The following is a 16,526-nucleotide window of genomic DNA, read 5'->3' as shown; positions in this document are numbered from 1 at the left end:
GTAAACTGTCTACGTCTGCACTTTAATTGTATAATATCTGTACCGGTTGCGCAAATACAATACTTGATAGCCGACTAGCCGGTACAAACCGTTATCCATCTAATGCTGTTGTAAATAATTTACGACGAAACTGGATTGCACACCTATTCTTTCACCGACTGTAACAGGCAGTGAGAGCGACGTAAAAGAACAAAACGACGAACATGCGCCAGACGCGTTCTGGTTGTGACACCGATGACATAGCTATTGGCTACCTAGCGTCTGCACCCACGCCGGCTTTACCAATATACAGCTATGTTCCCTATTGAAAGCTTTGGGCACGACACTGTTGTGGTGCCGTGCGCAAACGGTTGTCAAGAAGGGTTCCTGCCATTCCTTTCTTGCTGTGTGATTAATTAGAAACAATTACTCTGCCCACACAGCATACACGTAAAATATAGGTTCACATTCAAGAGCATACAAAACCAACGCGCACCTGAATCAGCAAAGTAAACATAAGTGTCCTACATTCGAGCGGGGGTCAAAAGCGTGCGTCAGATTCGTTTTATGCTCTTTCGTCCAAGCCAAGAGAACCGCAAACTAGTAATTTGGTCTGAGCGAAAAAGGTAACACAAATTTATTCGAACCGTGCCGCTGGTTTCGAATTATCGTGCACACGGTTCAAACATTTGGAACAAAAGCTGACGCTTTGGGTTTCGTAATCCGATTTCCTATCTTTATTTAACCTCGACTCAATTCCCAATTTGTACCGCGACGACTGCGGCCACGAAAAAGCGACTTATACCCGCTACAGCATGACACTTATCAAACATGACTCGCGTAATTCTAAGATTGTAAGTCATATATGTAAGTAAAGGATTAATTAAAACACTTTTACACATTTACTCACTAATGATGCGCTTTAACTGCATCGTCTTTATTAGTTTTTCGCTGACTTGCACTGCTATGTAAACGCTGCTGACACTGCGCCTCAGCATGCTGGTTCATCCGCACTAAACCAGCTGGCATGCGGCGACAATTCCTAGAAGTGTCGTGTGCACCATAGCTATGTCGTGCGCAATACGCGATCGATGTATCGAAATTAATTCGTTAATTTATTTTCATTAAAAGTTGACGATCGATGGATCTACGACTTTTTCGAATTGCTGAATTGCAAAACTACAGCTTGACGTCTCCTTAATCCTGCATTTACTATCTGTGCTAGGAGCTATTTAATCCAGCAGCAGACTATCGCTGTTTGACTGCTTTTCAAATTGGTGCGACCTATTTAGCACGTCGTTGCGGTTTTTTCTTCCTTGTATTTTAAACAACTAAACGTCGCTTGGCTTTGTTAGGATTAATTTAACATCGATTTTATTCCAATACTGGGTTCAAATTATTAGACTCCTGTTTGGAGAATAAACAGCGCAAAATCGATTAATGTATTGGCATATGTGGTTTACATTCTTATTTAAACGAAGAGCACCCAAATGGCTACTAAAAATTATTTCTTAGTTGCCTGCTTACCCAAATTGTAACAGCATATTATTTACAATTCGTAAGCTGTCAAAATGAATGGAGCCTATACGTTGTTTTGCTATGGTAATATAAGTTCAACGCTAAATGGTTTAAACTTTTAAAAGCCAATATTGACTTGATTTTCTTGATGTAACAAATTAAACATAGTGGAAATAGATAGGTTACATATTTATTGCAATTGCACAACAACAAAAGAATTGAACAAGGCGTATAACAACATTTGTATAATATTTTCCAAAGTTGTTTTGTGATAAATAAACATTGAGAATTTTATTACAAAAATTTCCGAAGCAGAAAATCAAGTAAATAGTTATGTAATGTTTAATGGGATGATTTATATTATTACTTATAATGAATCAGTTTGTGATTTACTTATTGGGTAGTGGTAGTATAATACGTGAATACCTTACAATATAAACTGAATTTATTATAATATATAGTTCTAGTAAAACAGTTTTTTTAATTTTTTTTAGTTTTTATGAATGACTGACAATTTAGACAACCCATTAGTGACCACTGGGTTGAAGCAATTAACGTTAATTGTCCTGCCCAAAGACACATTCGCCCACAATGGTAGCATTGAAGCACCTTGCACCTAAAACCTCTGGGTGTATAGGCTTAGAATTGTATATACAGTAGGGTGGAGGAAGATGGGTTTTCCATTTGGTAGTCAACTCAGAGTTATATAATCGTATCCTCACAACTCCCATAGACCGTTATTAATTATTTAAAACCTTATCAGGATATTACCATATAATATGCTAAAGGTGTCCGTGTCCCCTCTTCCCCCACCCTACTATATATTAAAAATGGCTCACACATGATATACTGTCTATATATTCAATTCAATGAGTAATTGCAATAGAACTGGTAGGGGAATAATTAAATTATCTGCGGTTTGCTTGCTGCATCATTAACAACTCTTTCTGTAATGTTGGATCAATACCATGGGATCCAGGGCCACCAGATGCTCCCTTTGAGCTTGAGTCGCTGTCAGTTACCAAAGTAATCTGTATTTTAACAGAAATCAATTTTATACCTTTATAATGACTTAAGACAGGATATAGTATAAAAAAACAGTTGTTAAACCGCGCTTAGGGTTAAAAACATATTTACATTTAGTTGGAAGAAAATAAGCGTGGTCACTACACCTAGCAGACAAACGAGCCATTTACATCAAGTTGATCTTCTAACAGAAACAAAAGTGCCTAAAGAGGTATAGTTAGATGGACATTCTCATAAAACAAATCTAACCTATTATTTTTGGTATATTATGATTGATATAGTGCAGAAAATCTAGGGTAAACCTACATACCCTGCCACCCCAGGTTTGGCGCCTATAGAAGTAAAGAAATGCACACTTTACTACCTAACTATTTAAATACTGTACCAGTAGTTGTTAAGAATAACAATAACTTAATTTTCTCCATGTTAATAAAGATTTAAAAATATTTAAAAGGAAAAGACAAGGTATAGCGACAAAACAACAGTCAAACGAGATATTTACGTTTAATTATTATTAAGTTAGTATTCTAATAGAAACTAAAGCGTGCATAAATTGTTTTAGTTTTTTATTAACTGATCCCTGTTAGACAATAACCCTACATTGTCCAAATTTTCAAGGTACTGTGTTAACGAAAAGTTTACCTTGTTAAAAACTCCTTTGGAAAAGAAGTCTGCAATTACAGAGAAACCATCTGTAGAACGTTTCAGTTGATTGTTGAATTGCTCATGCAATGCCATACTACTTGCAAGAGTCTATGATATAATAATAATATAGTACTGTGGGGAAAGATGGGCACCTTTAGGACATACTACCTAAATATCCTGATCGTGTTTTAAACAATTTACAACGATCTATGGGATTCGTGAGGATACGGTTTTATAATTCTTTGAATGTTCTCTATTTAGTACCAGATGGGAAGAGAAAATAGAATGAAAATATGTCCCATTTTCCCACCTTACTCTATTTTAAACATGTTATACAATTGCCATATAATATACAATAGGGAAATTTTGCTACAGCTCGGCAGCAAGCATAAGGTTGCTTAGAATTTCTATTCAAACCTGTTCTTGTTCTCGTAAACTTTCCAAGATCTTTCGATTTTTTGGAGAACACACAGGACATTCTGTGTCACTGTCAGCATAGCTTTCAAAGCAACTGCAAAAATAATGAGAAAATGAATGAGTTTCACTTATCTCTTTGTGGTGGGCAGTTGTTATAACACAGGTGTTCTGTTTCACACACCTCATGCCCGCTTACAAGCTATCACATATGTAACTTTATGGTGATATTTTTTAAATGTATTGCTGATAAATTGGACAACCCAATAGTGACCACTAGGTTGGAGTAAAGAGCATACTAATATGCTTGGGTTAATGTCAATGTACTTACTGCATATGAAAGGCATGCTGGCAGAGAAAATGTACAGCGGGTAATTCAAGTTCATAAGAGCATGCTGCACACTTTGTTTCTTGAAATATTGTGGCACTGGAATTTAAAGGTAATATTATTTAAAGTTATCTCTAATACCTTGTCTCTTAACCAATACGAATGAATAAGGGTAAATTGCTTATCCTCGCGTGGCCGGAAAATGACATTTATTATAACATAGGTGTTCTGTTTCATACACCTCGTGCCAGCTTACTATGTAACTGTGTAGCTGGTTATTTTTTTGTTTTATGTATGGCTGACAATTTAGGCAACCCATTAGTGACCAGTGGGTTGGAGCAATTGCCGATAAATGTCTTGCCCAAGGACACATACGCCCACAATGATAGCATTGACGAGCCTTGAACCCATTACCTCTGGCTTAGAGGCAGGCGCGCTATCCAACTGTGCCGGCACCATATATATTAGGTTCAAGACTCAATATTGCCACCCCTGTGGGCATGTGTGTATTTACACCCATGTTATAACTCTTGTTGTTTTTCCATTTGCCATGCCAAGATAAATGATTAACTTTTTATTTAACATTGACACCACACCTTGTTTTCATTTGTTCAATGTGTTTTTTCATATCTTCGGTTTGTTCTTGATATTCAGAAATTGATTTTTCACATTTTTCAATTTCTTCACTTTCCTGTCGAACCCTTCTTAATATATAATCCTGAAAAACAAACAAAACATGTTAAACATAATATGTCAATCAAAATAACTTCTTTCTTCTATAATTATCACTGCAAGCTTGTTTTATACATAGGCGTAACTTCAGGGGTGGCAGGGGTTGCATTTCAGCCCAACATTAAACTCTTAAAACAAGGGTGACATCATATGTTTTAGCACCACATTTTACAGCCAATACAACATTTTCCCTGCTGTTAGGTGTCTATACAAGCAAGCAAAACTTAAGTGTATTGCATTCACTACATTTAACTAATAAAGGTCTTTTAAGTACAAGTCTAACTATATTTTGACAATGTCATTCCAGATTTTGTTAATATAATGTACTGCATTCACCACATTTTTCAATGAGAATCCTTATGTTTTTTAACTATGAGTCTAACTGTGTTTTGACAAAGTCGTTCCAAATTTTGTTAATATAATGTACTGCATTCACCACATTTTTCAATGAGAATCCTTATGTTTTTTAACTATAAGTGTAACTGTATTTTAACAATGTCATTCTAGATTTCCCTAAAAAAAGAGGCCTATACCCTTACCACATTACTCTTATAGTTTTAACTTACCCTAACAACTCCCAAAGTAACTGTAGAATTCTTTGAAAGCATCTGAATAACCAGTAATGGTGGAACCAGATTATGCTTTTCAATATGTGAGCAAGGGGTTAGGAAATTAAACCGAATTCAACAAAGCATATTTTTAAAAATTCTTCAAGAATAATCAAGTTATAAAAATTAAAACAAAAAAAATTAAATTATCCAAGAAAAATTAAAGTTATGTACAACTGTTATGGCTTAAAAATAAACCATTCAAAACCTAAAATATATGTCAGGATCAACTTATTTTGAATAGACTTATTAATTCTTAGATGGAGTGGCAACAACAGTCGTTATAACATGGGTGTTTTGTTTAACACACCTCATGCTTAAGATTTACCAGTAATGTAACTTTGTTGGTAATTATTTTAGACAAAGTTTTTCATTTATTTGTAATATGTGTCGGACAATTTAAGACAACTAGCACTGAGTTAGAACAATTTTCATTAATTGTCTTGCTTAAAGTAGCAAAGGCGAGCCTTGAACCGATAAACTCTGGGTTAGGCAGTCGGGCTAAACACTTTGCTATAGCACCAGTTTATACAACACAAACTAAACACCACTTAAAAAGGATATGAGCTAGGACTTGTGTGATGTGCTGTCTGCAATCCACATCTCTTTGTCTAGCAAAATATGTAAGTGCTTGTTGCCACAATGTTGGGTCTTTCTCTCCATAAGACCTACAAGTCTCAACAACTAAACCATGGGATTCATGGTCCATATGGTAACGTAGGATCTGTTGGTACCTGAATGTAATGTAACTTACTTTATTGTCCTGTGGCCGGAAAATGACAGTCGTTATAACAAGAGAAGTGTGCAGCATGCTCTTATAAACTTGAATTGTTTTTTAGGAGGGCTGCCAATTTAGGCAACCCATTAGTGACCACTACAATGGAGCAATTGTCGTTAAGTGTCTTGCTCAAAGACACATACGCCCACAATGATAGCAGCGACGATTTTGGTCGGCTTTACATTGTTGCTAAAAACTGTCAAAAAAATAACACAGTACTTTAAATAAATCACTGATACTTACAGTTCACAGGCCTCATACAAGAACAAGATACCAGGCCTAAAGTTACTCATTTGACAAAGTAGTAAAGCTTGGTCTGTATCATATTTTTTCAACGATATTTCCTTTAGTAGATTCAGTGTGAGCTTTTCTTGGTCAGATTTACTCTGAAATGTTTGGAAAATTACTGCACTAGATTGTTCTGTTGGTATATAAGGCATAGACCTGCTTTATTAATGTATAGTCGAACAAAGCACCTTAAACATATAATATTCAAATATCCTGATCGTGTTTTAAACAATTTACAACGGTCTGTGGAAGTCGTGAAGACACTGTTTTAAAATTTATTGAAAGTTCTTTGTTTACTACTAAATGGGACGTGAAAGTTCTTTGTTTCTTGTGTTTACTACTAAATGTGTGTGAAAATAGAACGAAAAAGTGTCCCATTTTGCTCACCCTGCTATATATAAAAAAAACTATCTAGATTATTTTAAAATGTAATGTATGTATAAGTTATAAAAATTAAAACAAATATGTATGTATGTATGTATGTATGTATGTATGTATGTATGTATGTATGTATGTATGTATGTATGTATGTATGTATGTATGTATGTATGTATGTATGTATGTATGTATGTATGTATGTATGTATGTATGTATGTATGTATGTATGTATGTATGTATGTATGTATGTATGTATGTATGTATGTATGTATGTATGTATGTATGTATGTATGTATGTATGTATGTATGTATGTATGTATGTATGTATGTATGTATGTATGTATGTATGTATGTATGTATGTATGTATGTATGTATGTATGTATGTATGTATGTATGTATGTATGTATGTATGTATGTATGTATGTATGTATGTATGTATGTATGTATGTATGTATGTATGTATGTATGTATGTATGTATGTATGTATGTATGTAACTTACTTTATCCTCGCGAAAATAAGGTTTTGTTTATGATTATAACTAGCAGAACTTTAAAAACAATACAGTTACTAGTATTAGTATAAGTTGTAAAAATAAATCTATACAAACCTCTGTGAAAAAAAACTTTTAAAAGCACAGGCCACCATGGTAGCTAGTACTAGAGAAAGTTGTAAGAAAAAATCTTTATGATTTCCTGATACAATCATAGAAACATACTGGGTTATTATATATACCTTAGTTTCAGCTGGATCATTCATCTTTTGAAGGTAGAGTTCTAACAAAGTATTGTAAACTGTTTCTGGTGCTTTGTCCTGTACCTGATAAAGCAAGTACAAAATAAATTTCTTAATATTTTCTTAATAAGTCTTGAATCTAACTTGCGTTATCCTCGCGTGAACAAAAAAAGGCAATCGTTATACCACGGGTCACACCTCATGCCAGCTTACAATTTACCATGTATGTTACTTTGTGAATAATTATTTAATAATATATTTTTTTTATGTATAGTTGATAATTTGAACAACCCATTAGTGACCAATGGGTTAGAACAATTGATGTTAGGTGTCTTGCCCAAGAACACACTCGCCCCAAGTTATCAGCAACAAGCCTTGAACCCATTACCTCTGGGTTAAAGGCAGGCGCACTAACGAAAAGAAAATACATATGACGAATTAGCATTAAATGAAATAAGATTGAATATAAATTATCTGCATATGAAATACCTTTATTAAATGCTCAAGGAATTTAACAAGCATATTAGGACTGTTCACGAATATATGAATGAATTCGACTCCATTTGATTTTGAAACATTTCCACTTTGATGACCAAGATCTGGGTGGTTAGAAGGCTGATAGTCTGTTAGGAATAAACAGAAAATATAATTAAATTTTAACCATTATGCTGAAATTTAAAAAATATTTTTTTGGATTATATTATCATTAAAATATCTGGCGTTGTGCCAAAGTGGTCAGCGCCTGTAACCCAGAGGTAATGAGTTCAAGGCTTGTCGTAGCTAGTAGCCACCATTGTGGGTGTATGTGTTCTTGGGCATGACAGTTAACGGTAGTTGCTCCAACCCAGTGGTCACTAATGGGTTGTCCAAATTATCAGCTATACATATAAAAATCAAAAAAATAATCACTCACAAAGTAACAATCATGGTAACTCGCAAGCTGACCCAAAGTGTATGAAACCGAACACCCATTTTATAAAGACTGACGTTTTTTTGAGAATAAAGTTACATTCATTCATTCACATTCAAAATTACCTGTACATAAAGATTTCAGCAGCTCAGTGGTTTCTTCAGGAGTATTGTTCACCAGAGTTTTCCCATATCTTTTTAAACTGTTCTCCGCCTGTAATATATTTAAAATATGTGAAGCACCATTCTATTCTATGCAGGTAAGGCCCTACAGTGAGACATGCCATAGGAATTATTTAGGACTGAGTTTTTTTTGTCGCTATATTCTGTTTTTCGTTTAAAGTATTTCTAAATCTTTGCTACCATAATCGCAGAAACGAATAAAGTTATTATTATTATACCCCAACACCCAGAGTGCTACCACAAGGACCTCACAAGGCACCAGGTGTAAAAACTTTTCCAAATATTAGGAAAACCTTTAAACAGGGCTATAGAACCAGCGGTTGGTGCCTGTCTTTGCCCCTACACAAGAAAAAATAAGTAACATTCATTCATTCATTCATTCAAACAGGTATACCTCTTTGAAAGGCAGTTGCCGTATATATGACAATGCACGTCTATATTGGTGAGTATCTTCCAGTTGGATTTTCAAATACCTTATAAAGCAGTGAATACAATTACTTCATTAATTTAAATATATTTAGTATTAAATATTTCTTATATCCAAATATTTCAAGTTTTTACGCAAACTTTTGTTTCTATTAGCAGTTTAACTTAACTAAAATAAATGGCTCGTCTGTCTGCTAGGTGTAGCGACCACGCTTATTTTCTTCCAATTAAATGTAAATATGTTTTTAACTGTGTCTGTAGGCGTGTTTTAACAACTGTTGTTTTGTCGCAATATCCTGCCTTTTCTTTTAAAATATTTTAAAATCCTCGCTACCGTAATCGATGAGACAAATAAAAGTTATTATTCTATTATTATTATACATCGACTGCTAACTTCAGCACAAAACCTAATCTGGCATTTAAAAAAAAAGACAAACATAAATCTGCTGCTCTTTTCGCCTATTTTACCAAAATTTCCCCTAGAAACTGCTCCACTTGTACCAGACAGTACATTTTATTCTATTTCTATTCCATGTGGTTAAGGTCCCGCAGCGTGGCTATCGTGGGGCCAGGATAAGAAAAAACCAGACAGTATACAGAAATTTTAAAATTAATTTAAACCAAAATTGTAACAACTAATTACCACTTGTGTTTATGATGTTTCTCAGCCAGTTGTAAAGCATGTTTATAATAACCAGCTTGTCTGCAAACACGGATTGCAGTTTCAACATCAAAGTGAAGTTCTGTCTCTGGTGTCTGTGTGGTGAAAAAGTCTTTTTTTAGCGCAATGACAATTGTTATAACACGGGTGTTATGTTTTATACATCACATGCCCGATTATGAGTTACCTTGTATAGCTTTGTGGATTATTTTTTACGAGATGTTTTTCCTATTGTGAGTGTATGTGTCCTTGGGCAAGACACTCAACAGCAATTGCTTCAACCTAGTGGTCATTAATGGGTTGTCCAAATTATCAGCCACACATAAAAATAACAAAAACTAACCACCCACAAAGTTACATACTTGGTAACTCGTAAGCTGGCACGAGGTGTATGAAACGAAACACCTGTGTTTAACAACTGTCATTTTCTGGCTTTGCGAAGATAAAGTAAGACAAATACATTTATTAATTCATGTTATACCATGATAAACTTGTTGAGATTTTCCACATCCTTTAGCTTGGTGAAACAGTTCAACAGCAGTGTGGTGTGGTCTTCATTGGCTCGTCCCAATTCATGCATTGCTTGCAGGTATGATGTAAGATTACGAATTTGTTGAGCATCCAGAAACTAAGGAAAATGTGATATTAATATTTAATTAAATAATAACAAGTTTTTTTGTCTCTTCGATTACGATAGCCAAGGTTTAGAAATATTTAAAGGAAAAGACGGGATATATAGCGACAAAACAACAGTTGTTAAAACACGCTTACAGTTAAAATATATTTACATCTAATCGTGAGAAAATTTCTAATAGAAACAAATGTGTGCGTAAAGACACGACCCGTACAATAGGGGGAATCTATCAACGACTTATCGGCAAGACTCAGTAAGTCTAATGGCAGACGAAATGTAAGAAATATACTACGTTTTTTCAGATGAGCCGTTAAAATATTATTTACATTATGCCTGGTAGCAGAAATAACAGAGTAAAACAAATAAAATTAATTTCTATGTATTCACAAAGTGGAATACATGCAGTGTAGATTCTTGACCGAAAATTTATTTAAAGTTTGAATAGAAGAACGGAACTGTATCACTTTTATCATTAAGTTAAAACACTCTGGACTGTACATTTTGAGATTCAATCATGTTTTGCACTTATTTTTCTAAAATAGTTATTTAGTATCCAAAGTATTTATTTCTTACCTTTCTAATAATATATGATGGTTCCAGGTGGCCAATGGTTTTAATATATTGAGCTATAGCACCATCAAAGTCACCCTTGCTGTACAAATGATCACCGTACTGTGTAAAGATATCAACCAAACCATCTTTTCCTAAATCCTGGCTCTTAGCCAAGTTAACAGCCAGGGAATAGAGGTTTTTCTTAAACAGCATCTGAGATATAAATGAATTGAATGTAACTTACTTTATCCTGGCGTGGCCGGGAAACGACAGTCATTAAACACCGGTGTTCTATTTCATACACCTCGTGCCAGCTTACGAGTTACCATGTATGTTACTTTGTGGGTGATTATTTTTTTGGATATACAGATGGCTGATAATTTGGACGACCCATTAATGACCAGTGATTTGGAGCAATTGCTGTTAAATGTCTTGCCCAAGGACACATACACCGATAATAATAGCAACGACAAGTTTTGAACCCATTACCTCTGGGTTAAAGGCAGGCATGGTAACCACTATGATACACAAAACAGATATCATAACTACCTCTAGTTTCTGCTGTATGTCGATTTCTTGCAGACAAATCAAGTTATTATCAGCAACAAGTGCAAATAATGATCCCCATTCATATAACACCTCTTGTACACCAGGTAGTGGCGAAGAATATGCTAAAAACAAAATACTTTTATTTACCGCAAATTCTTTAGTACAATTTTTTTTCTGCAAAATTGCATTTTTTTACTGCAATGCTTTAGCTTACAAAAGTTATATATAACTTAATTCATGCAATTTATTTACTAGTAACCTTAAAGCCTTATAATACAGATACAGAATATTAGATAGCTATCTTACCAATAAGTTTTTGACTTGCATCATATATTGTAACAATATTCTTGTCCGGTATTTTCATAGAACTGTGGGAATCATTGGTCATAAGAAATATTGTACTTGTAAAATTTGTAATTGGTGTTTACCTATACCTTCAATTTTAAAATTACTGCAGATTTTAATATTTGTAGTTTTAAATCCAAACTTTGACTCATTTTTTTATTCTGTGTGGGTGAGGTCCTTGTCAAGGACCTGGGATTTAGGCCAGACTTGGCCCATTACCCCAAAACCCAGAAAGCCCATTTAGATCTTCGTGCAAGCGGTGCTGCAACACCGCATCGCAGTCAGACACTTATTTTTTGCAAACTTCTGACTCTTACTTAATACTTTAGTTTGTATGTTATACAGTGTGTACTCAAAATTGAACAAAGCAATATTGAGCCTTAGTAACAGTTTACCTGGAAGAAGGAATGGAGTTCTTGGCCTTATCTTTATAAACAAGAACAAGGTATCCATTAAACCACTTTGCCATTAATTTTTCACCTGCAAACATTATTTCATAATTGTAAACATAGTATTAGAGAATCTAAATAAATATGAAGGAATGTAACTGGACTTATTCTCACATGGCCGGAGAATGACAGTTGTTATAACACGGGTGTTCTGTTTCATACACCTAGTGCCTGCTTATGAGTTACCATATATGTAAATTTGTGGGTCTTTTTTTCTGCATGGCGTACAAACTATACAAGCCATTAGTGACCACTGGGTTGGAGCAATTGTCGTTAAGTGTCTTGCCAAAGGACACTTACGCCCACAATGGTAGCAGGACAAGCCTTGAACCCATAACCTCTGGGTTAAAGGCACATGCGCTAACCAACTGTTCCACTGCGCCGGTAAATAAATCCCAGTCTTAGATAATGATTATAAATTTAACGATAAACTGACCATCAAAAGCAAAGCATGGGCCTCTTGAATCAGCTTGATAAGCATACACTGCATCAGAAGCTGTGACTATAAAGTGATTGTCCATTACCATGTCGGACATAGTGCTGCAGAATAAAGAGCATCCTCTACGGTCAAGCACGTTCTAAAATGGATGAATGAATGAATATAACTTAATCATCCTCACATGGCGGGATTTTGACAGTTGTCATAACATGGGTGCTCTGTTTCATACACTTCGTGCCCACTTGCGAGTTATCACACATGTATTTTTATTTTTATTAAATAAAAAAGCTATATATGTAACTTTGTTGGTGATTATTTTATTTCATGTTTTTATTTTTATAAAATGTATATATAGTAGGGTGGGGGAAGATGGGACACCTTTTCGTTCGTCTCTTTTGGTAGTAAAGAAAGAAAATTCAAAGAATTATAAAACTGTATCCCCATAACTACCATAGACCGTTGTTAATTGTTTAAAACACGATCAGGATATTTGGATATTAAGTGCTAAAGGTGTCCCATCTTCCCCCACAGTACTATATGCCTAAATTATATCACACTGATAATTTAGGCAATCCATAAGGAACCACTGGGAAATGTATTAAAAATTTAAAAGGATATAATCAATTAATAAACCATAATACCATATCTTAAAGTTATCACATATGACAAATGTACCTTCTTTGGCAGCTTTTCTTGCAAGTTAAACGAAACAACTAAGTTTTCTGTTGTTGCAAACAGATGACATGCTTTCCCAGTGCCTTGAAAACTAAGACCTGTTATTTGTCCTTCGTTTTCATTCATTAAATGGACAGTCCGGTTCAGGGTTCTGTAATTGAAATAACCTACATAACGAATGAATGTAACTTGCTTTATCCTTGCGTTGCTGGTAAACGATAGTCCTTATAAAACAGGTGTTCTATTTCATGGCCAATGGGTTACCACGGTGTAGGTGATGTTTTTTTGTTTTATGTATGGCTGACAATTTGGGCAATCTATTAGTCACACCTTTGTCTACATATATATTAGTACAACCATATATATATATATATATATATATATAATAATAGTAGTGTGGGGGAAGATGGGACACATTTTCAAAATATATACCAAAATATTCTGATCATGTTTTAAACAATTAACAACGGTCTATGGAAGTCGTGAGGATATGGTTTTATAATTCTTCGAATGTTTATTGTTTACTACCAAATGGGACGAAAAAATAGAATCAAAAGGTGGCCCAACTTCCCCCACTCTACTATATATGAAACAAAACACCAACCTATCCTTAGCAATATCTCCTTTATATAAAGCAATAGATCCAATAGCGAATCCAACAGCCATGAAACTTTGGTTTTCATGAACACAAAATGAAGTCACCTGTTTATAGATATTGTGTATTAAGAATATTAAATGAAACTACCTTTTTATTAAAATATTTTATTAAATCAAGTATTGAATTTATGGGGTAGCATTTCACATCAAAAGCTAAAGAGAGATTTTCCGAATTTTGGTTATTTTCTGCAGGCCTATATGTTTTCTGTGTATTTTTCAGAATTTTGAAAGATTTTCAGAATTTTGGTCACTTTCTGTAGCCTATATGTTTTCTGGTATTTTATAAGTTTCTTTAACATACCATGCTTGGTGTATTACTGGCTGGTATAGTACGTTGAATTCTGCAACAAAATGGGTTTCCAAACTTATCCTTCTTATCCATATTCCAAACTTTTATCACTGGATTCACACCATCCTCATCAATCTAAACAAAAATTTAATTCCATTTTACTTTAATGGCGAGTAACAATTTTTAAACTATTAGAGTTATGGCATATTTTAGCAATCGTACACGCGGCGCCTAACATGGGCATTTTTTTCTATTCTATGTGGGTGAGGTCCCGCAGCAAGGCACTCCATGGGTCCTAGGATTTAGGCCAGGATCGGCCCATTACCCGAACACCCAGGGTGCTACTGCATGGGTCCCCCAGTTTAAGTTTAAGGAGCCTGTGCTTCCTGGGAGGTAGGCAACAATGGCTTGAATGGTAATGGAGATCTCTCATGACAGCTCATAACAAGGGCATGGTTAAGACTGAATGGGTTAGGACCCCCCCTATTTGGGCAAATAAGGCATAAAAAACAATCCCAAATATTTAATATGATAGTATTAATAATAATATCTTTATATGACTTTTCGAATACGGTAGCGAAGATTTAAAAAAATTTAAACGAAAAGAACGGATATAGCGAAAAAACAACAGTTGTTAAAAAACGCTTACACTTAAAAACATATTTATATTTAAAAAGAGTGCCCACATTCTAAGCTCCTAAGCATACCATGCTGTGGGTGAATACCGGTGGCAAAATACACTGTGTTTGTTATTTATTGTACATTTCTTACCCCAACTGCTGCGAGCATATTGTGTTGTTTTAATTGGAAGAGGTGTAGAACAGTGATGGCAAATGCTTTGAAAGTGGAAACTTGGAAATTATGGTTCACCATGTGAACAAAACCATTGCTATGTAATGTAGGAGTTAAGGAATTAGATCAGGTATAAAGTAAAATAGGCAATATCTATGGTTTAACCAGTCTGCAAAGTATGGCAGGTGCACAGTTTTTGGTTACAATCTTTAGTTATGCACCTCCTGATTTGTTTTCCGGACGCCAACTAATTTAACAATAAAATGTGTATTAAAACATCTAGGATTTCCTAATGTGTCTTGAAAATGTAAATGCTTTGTAGTCGATTTTTAATGACAGCACGCGCACACGGAAAAAGATCTTACTACAAAGATCTTGTCAGGAACTTCCATATTCTGCAGACTGGTGTTTTAAAAAGTAGTATGACTTTTTTAAAAGTATAGTATGCCATACGATCTTTTAAAGTATACTAAAACTTTAAGATTGACACAGATGGTACTTTTTAAAATAAAAAAAACAAAAAAGGATATCTCCGAAAATCAGAACTCCTCTGCCACAAGTAGAACACGCCATCTCTGCATCTCGTACAGTGTCCCATGATCGTCCAGCCACGTTAGTGGGCACTGCTTGCTTGTTAAAGAACGTAAAACGTCGCCACTGAATGACAAAATTATGATTTAATTTTCTGCACGTACGTTAAAAACTTTTCGTTTAATCTATTGGTAGGGATGCACATTACAGAATTTCGAATCCATGAGATTCGAATCCTTTTGTATTCGAATCTAATTACGGGATTCGGTATTCTGTTTAATGACGTCATTACACGTCATCTCATATACTATAGTAACAATTTTTGAAACTTATTAATTTTGAAAAAAAATATTTTTGTGTTTGTGGGACTTTCGAGAGTAAACGTTTCGTAACGTCTTTTCATAGCCTGCTATACGTTTCATGACGCAAAAACTACCCAATAGTACAATTTTTGATCATTTTACAGCTCATGTTCCAACAAGGCTGCTATGAAAGGGTCAATAAACTGACTTTTGTTGGTAAAATTTCCTTTTCCTATAAATATAAAAAGATTCGAAATTCTAGATTCGGAATTCTAGATTCGAAATAAAGTATTCTAGGATATCCTAGAATACCTAATTATTCTGTAATGTGCATCCCTATCTATTGGTAAATTTTGGTAACCGTCTTGGCGTCTTGCGTACTGTAAAGTGTAAACCAACCTGTGTAAAAGCCATTCGAAAAAGCGTAATCGAACAAAAACAGCACAGCTGCTATTTCTTGATAAAAACAATGTTTTGAACCGTTCTCTATACGATTCCAGCAGTTATTTATCACTAAAAAATAAACCAGAAATGAAACACCAAGTTTAGAATTTTGGTAATAATAATAGGGGGTTCCCCCTTACGAATTATAGATGTATGATATAGACATCACAGCAAAATGTACCCTGTGTTATTGCAAAACTCAGTGTAGGCAAAGAGATTAAAACCAGGGAAAAAGATTGCTTTTAACCAGGCAAAAAGATT

General features: G+C 34.5%; 1 protein-coding gene across 1 annotated transcript; it reads right to left on the bottom strand.

Annotated features, from left to right (window-relative positions):
* Window positions 1–1,671: 1,671 nt before the first annotated feature.
* Window positions 1,672–16,391, bottom strand: LOC149725101 (vacuolar protein sorting-associated protein 11 homolog). Its single transcript, XM_089892735.1, has 25 exons — window positions 16,221–16,391; window positions 15,519–15,645; window positions 14,968–15,089; window positions 14,209–14,331; window positions 13,855–13,952; window positions 13,251–13,401; window positions 12,573–12,714; window positions 12,083–12,167; window positions 11,649–11,710; window positions 11,343–11,464; window positions 10,815–11,006; window positions 10,089–10,235; window positions 9,590–9,702; window positions 8,915–8,993; window positions 8,464–8,551; window positions 7,918–8,051; window positions 7,429–7,512; window positions 6,272–6,414; window positions 5,816–5,984; window positions 5,209–5,295; window positions 4,507–4,628; window positions 3,914–4,009; window positions 3,586–3,679; window positions 3,166–3,276; window positions 1,672–2,528 (listed from the first exon to the last, which is right to left on the bottom strand). Exons 1-25 carry the CDS (start codon window positions 16,233–16,235, stop codon window positions 2,406–2,408), a joined length of 2,829 nt encoding a protein of 942 aa, XP_089748861.1. The 5' UTR covers window positions 16,236–16,391; the 3' UTR covers window positions 1,672–2,405.
* Between the last annotated feature and the right edge of the window lie 135 nt (window positions 16,392–16,526).

This window comes from Ciona robusta, chromosome 14 (genome assembly GCF_009617815.1).
Source record: "Ciona robusta chromosome 14, ASM961781v2".
NCBI lineage: Eukaryota > Metazoa > Chordata > Ascidiacea > Phlebobranchia > Cionidae > Ciona > Ciona robusta.
This window is presented reverse-complemented; position numbering and strand designations above follow the sequence as displayed.